Genomic DNA, 6,517 nt, shown 5'->3' on the forward strand with positions numbered 1-6,517 from the left:
TCTCAACATCATGAACTTAATTTTTCTTTAATTTTTAGTCGATTTTTATTCAGGAGTCGGCTCCTATACTTCTGGAGTCAATTTCACTAAGTCAGAAACTTGAAATTTTCTTTCTGATTTTTTTGACTTAGCTTCTTTTAAGAAGATCTTTTCTATGGATAAATTCTTTAATTTAAACACATGAAAAATCCTGTATTCATCCTTAAAACACATGATTAGTATTATTTATACTTAAAATTTGAGAATTATCAAAATCAATCATAGAGTCAACAAATATAATACTAAATTTGTAATCACTATATAATGTATAGACTGACCAAAATATCCTCTCGAAGCCTAACTCGTTGCATTGGAGCAAGAACTAGGCAAGGTTTTAGTCAAACTAAGAGTCTGTATAGAAATTCCAGTAAAATTGGATTGGATTTTCTACATGCATCAAGTCTCTTAATTTGCTCAGCCACCTTTTTTTGTAAAGACCCATTCAGTCTTGAACTAAATCCTATTTAAGGTCTGTCTGGATGACTAGATCCAAAATCCCATAAGAATCATCCATCATTATAAATATCTAGAGAATCTTTAAAATGAGCCAATCCAAATCCTACAAAGAGAAAAAAAAAAAAAAAAAGACCTCAGCAAATTCTTGTTTTTTTTTTATGGGACTCGGATCTGCCCACTCCAATAGTTCTATCGGTGTTTGTAAAGGCAAACCTTGCCTATCTTCATTTAGTTAGCTGTATTGGCCCAAATGCACTCCAATGCAATTTTGGGTCCAGTCATTCAAAATTGGGCCCAAATGCCCCCCTTGCTTAAGCAGATTGTGTAGCTCGTGATCCACTAGGAAGTCCAACCCAATTTTCCTCGATTCCTAAACAGGCCCTAAATACGGCTGAAGCCAGGTTGACATCAGCTTAGCCTCCGTGGCAGCCGCAGGTAAATTTGCGTGCCAGGATGACGGGATAAATCATGATGAGAGGAAGAAGGGCCGGCCATGGCGATACCGGAGGGGATGGAGAAGATCAAGGTGATCGGGGTGGTCGGCGGGGGCCAGATGGGGTCGGGCATTGCCCAGCTCGCCGCCGTCGCGGGCTACGACGTCTGGCTTCACGACTCCGACCCCGCCGCACTCGGCCGAGCGGTCCAGGTCATCTCCACTTCCATTCGCCGCCTTGTCTCCAAGGGCCAGCTCTCCCAGGTGCTGTCCCTTTCCTTCTTAAATTTTCTGTTACTAAGGCTTAATTGGTTTCTTTTTCTTAACTTAGATTGCTTGATCTCATAATCACGACTCCAATTGCCATGCCTGATTCCGTTTCCTTTTTATGCAGTCTTATTAATTAGAAGAGTAATTGCAACATTTTTCGTTGAAGCGTTCTATCATTCATTTTCCGAACTAGCTTTTCCTTCAGGGCATCAAAATTAGACCTTTTTAAATATATATTAGTAAATCTGGAGATGTTCTTTGCCGGAATGGTTTATCTTGAATACATTTTGTCAGGAATCAAGTAAGCTTCTATATCTGCATAAAGTTCAGATGATGTTAGATTAGATAAGCTCTATGCTGCTGCAATAACTAAACTACTTGTGGCCTACTTTTCAAGTCTTTTTGCCTGGATTTGTATTATTTTCCAGTGCCTGGTAGTTAACTAGGAACACGTAATTGGATTGCTTCTTGAATGACTCGGCAGTTATTTCACTTATTTGAACTGTGAACACATTATAATATTTATAAATACTTCAATGCTTGACAATTTGCAGTAGTTAACCGTGTTGCATCTTATTCATTGCTTCCCTCATCAAACGTGGGAAATTACATCATTTTCTTGGAGACTTGGATGCATTACGAAATAAGAATCTGCTTGCATAATCACTTACTGTTCCAGATATGCCATGCAATGAACCAAGCAATATCAAGAATTCTTGTATTACTAAGCTTGCCTCCGCTTTTGTCCTGAATGCTTATTCTTCTGTTATGTTGTTCACTGGTTTCACAGCTTGTAGGTGCTGATTCTATAAAGCGCCTGAAATGCACCCCAAATTTAGAAGAGCTTGGAGATTCAGATGTTATAATTGAAGCAATCGTGGAGTCTGAAGGCATAAAGAAGAAATTATTTTCTCAACTGGACAAGATTGCAAAAGCTTCTGCGATTTTGGCTTCTAATACTAGCTCGATCTCCATCACTCGTCTTGCTTCTGCAACTAGTCGACCAATGCAGGTTTTTGTCATCGCCCTACTGGTTTCACTATTGATGGGGTCAGCTGAATGCTAAATTTTGGTCAGAAGAAAGTCTACTGAATGTTATTGCAACTCTTTAATTATTGCATCTTATGAATCATAACAGAAACAACTGGCCTTAATTCATTGATTTTGGGAATTCTAGTAATTGTACATGTCCATCATTGCAGTACACATTTCTGAACCTATCACTTTTAGTATATCCATGGCATATTTGCATATTCACTTGGAGGTATGAAAACAATTAAACACCAGCTCCTATTGCTGTTGTGCGAGGTACTCATGAGATACCTTTTCCTTAGGAGAACAGGAATCTTTTCCTTTAATTGGTGCATAGGATTGTTTCGAAAATCTTTGTTTCTCACTGACTGATAGCATTTTCTGCTGAGCAATGAATTTACTACTGCTATCCCTAAGCCTATTCTCTAGGGTTCAGAGTGAAGAAACGTGTTACTAAGTATTTTGGGTAGCACCTATTCTGAATAATCTCACGTTTTGAAAAACCCTCCTAAATAAATAGTTAATCTTGTTTTCTGAAGTGTCATGCTAGCGAGACTATTTCTTCTGACTGATGAAGATACTGCTCCAGAACTCAAAAGACACTTATCCAGTCTTGTGTTATGCATGATCTTGAGGAAGTCTAGGAAACCACCACCAGCATTTTTTTAAGTTTTATTCCTTCCTGGCAAGTCATGAAAAGAATGATCCCTAGAAATATTTTCGAGTTGAATAGTTTACAGTATGCCATATGCAATATAAAGGCATCATCTTTTTGAAGTTACTAATTTATTTTGAGCTTCATTATTTAATTGATCTTGCCAAATAATTCTTCTTCATATCATCAAGTGTAACTCTTCACCATTGGATGTAGTTTTGTAGTTTAACGGCTTATTCCATTATTATTTAACAGAAAAAAGAAAATATGCTCTATGCCAATAACTCTAAAGGCATTATACACATAAATATTTGAGTGTCCATTGCCAATTGGTGCCATAAGGATAGGAATCACAAATATATCTTGCATGACTGATCAATTTCATTTGGATGACTATGATATAATATCAATCGCATCCATTCCACATATACCAAGAGATAAAGTACTTGTCACCATAATGACGCAATGCAAAACATGATGAACATGATGTAAGATTGGCATGGGCACAATTTTTTCCATTTTTTTTGGGAGTGTTTGTGTGGGAGGAGGGGGTGGGTGATGTCGGGTTGGCGTGGTGGCCATGCCTCTTTTTTGATTATAGAGTCACCCCTTTAGAGTTTTGGAGTTTTGCTCTTCATGTTAGAAATGTTAACAAAGTGAATTGTCAAGTTATATTTACCATCCTTTGATCTGTTACATGCTATGCATTATAATTTTTCATATCTTAATCTCTATTTGTATGGAAAAACTGTTCTGGTGGCAAAGTTCATGCATGAATTAATATTTATTCATTGAGGAAAAATCAGGCTATTTATAATTATCATTCATATCTTGGTCTTTATTGGTATGCAATAACTGGTCAAATAGCGAAATTCATGGCATGAATTAGCTTGTAAAATATTATGTTTCTGTAGAAGAGTATCATGGAATTTTGAAGCCAATTACTATAAGATGAGTATGGCACTAACTTCATTCTATAAATCAACTTGTATAATGAAAGGGCATACAAGCGTTTCTAGAGATTTCTTATATGTAGAGGTTTCCTTGATATTTGGTTTTATATTTCTATTTCCTCACATAATATTCACAAGATCTTTTGCCCATTCTAATTGTATATGTATAGAACATATAATGCAACCTATCAAATTCTCTAGCTTCAAGCACAGATGAGCATCGTAAAGGTGAGTCCATTCAGTTGTACCTATAAGGTAACAAAATTGTTGAGATGGTACAGACATACAATATGATCTGGCTCTAATATCATTTGTAACAACTTAAGATCTTTCTCAAAAAGACTAGTTAGATGGTATTATTTGGTTCCTTGGCGTTGTATGAGTACCCAAGATTGTCCTAGTGCATAGTGGATGGGTTAAACACATGCTGGCACGAGTTCTCACATACTCCGCTTGGTCGACATGGGCCATCAGCCTAGTCCACATACGCGTGGTTAGGTGTGTAAATCAGCTAAGAGAGGCGATGCAACCTAAATAGATTTCTACAAAAATTTTGGAAAGAGTCATGAAGAAATTATATGACTCAAACTTTCAATGGGAATTGGTGTAAAAGATAGACCAACACATGCTAACTCCAAGGTTCATTAACTGTGTATATACATGAAAGGATCAAAAGGATGCACATGCTCTTCCTGTAGTTTGTCCTGGAGGTTTTATGATCGTTAATGTTATTTAATGCTTTAACATTTTTGTTGTTTTTGCGACTTTGCTTTGGAAGTAACTTATTGAAACTGTGCAATGTGCATTATAGCAATCTACATTGGATACATGGGACAAAATATGCTGCTGGATATTTGTATATCAGTTAAAGATAGACCAAAAGCATTATAAGACTCTGCAATGTGCATTGTAGAAATTATAAGACTTGAACTTTCAATTGGAATTGGTGTAAAAGATAGACCAACATATGCTAACTCTAAGGTTCATTAACCGTGTTTATACATGAAAGGATCAAAAGGATGCATATGCTCCTCCTGTAGTTTGTACCAGAGGTTTTATGATTGTTAATGTTATTTAATGCTTGAACATTTTTGTGGTTCTTGCAACTTTGATTGGAAAGTAACTTCGTAAAACTGTGCAATGTGCATTGTAGCAATCAACATTGGATACATGGGACAATTTATGCTGCTGGATATTTGTATATCAGTTAAATCTAAGCTTATTAATTCAAAAACATGTTCATACACAACTATAGAGCACTAAAGTTGTTTTATGTTTTTTAAAAAAATGTTTAAAGTTATCATATTTTGCAGGTGATAGGCATGCATTTTATGAACCCCCCTCCTATAATGAAGTTGATTGAGATTGTGAGAGGAGCAGACACATCAGATGAGGTCTTTGCGAAAATAAAAGCCTTGGCAGAAAGGTAAGCATGAGATTGTGTCCAACCCAATTGCATGAATCGACAAATCTTTTGTTGCTTTTAGTGAACTTGTACAGTGCAATATAACCTTGACATTTTGTTGTTGTTTAGTTTTTACATGTACAAATATGGAAGAGTCAATTGATTAGTTTTGAACTTGTAATTTTTTAGCTGATAGATTATTTTTCATTAGTTTTGAACTGGTAATTTATGAGCTGATAGATTATTTTTAAGATAACCTGAAATTTTCATTTGATTTGTAATTGTAACTGCTAAATTAACAAAACACTTCTTATCTTAGCACTTATTATGTTGAACTTTAATTCTCTTATATATTGATTGTTATGTACCAATACAACAGCTTCACCTTCATTTGATCTTGTATGCTAATATGGTTCAACAATACAGGTTTGGAAAGACTGTTATATGCTCCCAAGATTATCCCGGCTTCATTGTGAACCGGATCCTGATGCCTATGATCAATGAAGCATTCTTTGCACTATACAGAGGTGTGGCAACTAAAGAAGACATTGATACAGGGATGAAACTGGGTACTAACCACCCAATGGGTCCTTTGGAGCTTGCAGACTTCATCGGCTTAGATGTATGTCTTTCAATACTGAAGGTGCTTCATGAAGGGCTTGGGGACAGCAAGTACAGCCCTTGCCCACTCCTTGTTCAGTATGTTGATGCTGGTCGCTCGGGAAAGAAGCGAGGGATTGGTGTGTATACCTACCAGAAAAAGTTTGCAGCAAAACCATCATCCTTACTTTGAAATCCTCGAGGATCAAAGTTAGAAAAATAAAGGAAGCTCTAGGGTGTGTCAGAGTCTGAACCATGCTTGGGAAAGGAAAAAATGTGGCTGCTAGAGATATGTAAATTTAGCTGATAATTCTGCTGATATATTCTTAAAATAATACTGGACCTTGGTGGGTTTTATATGTATTAGTTACAAATGCAATCATCTTCATCCGTCTGAGAATGATAATGGGGAACATGTTGCAGGTTGGATCATCAATTCTAAATTAATATTATAAAGCATGTTCTGTTATTATTCTCTGGCATTGTTTAATTGCTGTTGCAAAAGATTTTCAGAAAAGAGCTGGTGCAATTGTACATTCTTGACCATTTGGAAGACTGTCCTCCAGGCTTATCTTCTAGATTTCTTGTTTTTCCTTTTTGGGAGGGGAGGGGGTTGACATCCTTGAATTGTCCTGAACTGCAAGGAGTTGATGTTTGGGACTTCGACTATAATT

At 36.4% G+C, this 6,517-nt stretch overlaps 1 protein-coding gene across 1 annotated transcript; it reads left to right on the forward strand.

Annotated features, from left to right (window-relative positions):
* Nucleotides 1-927: 927 nt before the first annotated feature.
* LOC105061572 (uncharacterized) lies at nt 928-6,315 on the forward strand. Its single transcript, XM_010945668.4, has 4 exons — nt 928-1,192; nt 1,989-2,210; nt 5,152-5,264; nt 5,670-6,315. Exons 1-4 carry the CDS (start codon nt 989-991, stop codon nt 6,034-6,036), a joined length of 906 nt encoding a protein of 301 aa, XP_010943970.1. The 5' UTR covers nt 928-988; the 3' UTR covers nt 6,037-6,315.
* The last annotated feature ends 202 nt before the right edge of the window (nt 6,316-6,517 follow it).

The sequence above is a fragment of the Elaeis guineensis genome, chromosome 6 (assembly GCF_000442705.2).
Source record: "Elaeis guineensis isolate ETL-2024a chromosome 6, EG11, whole genome shotgun sequence".
Lineage (NCBI taxonomy): Eukaryota > Viridiplantae > Streptophyta > Magnoliopsida > Arecales > Arecaceae > Elaeis > Elaeis guineensis.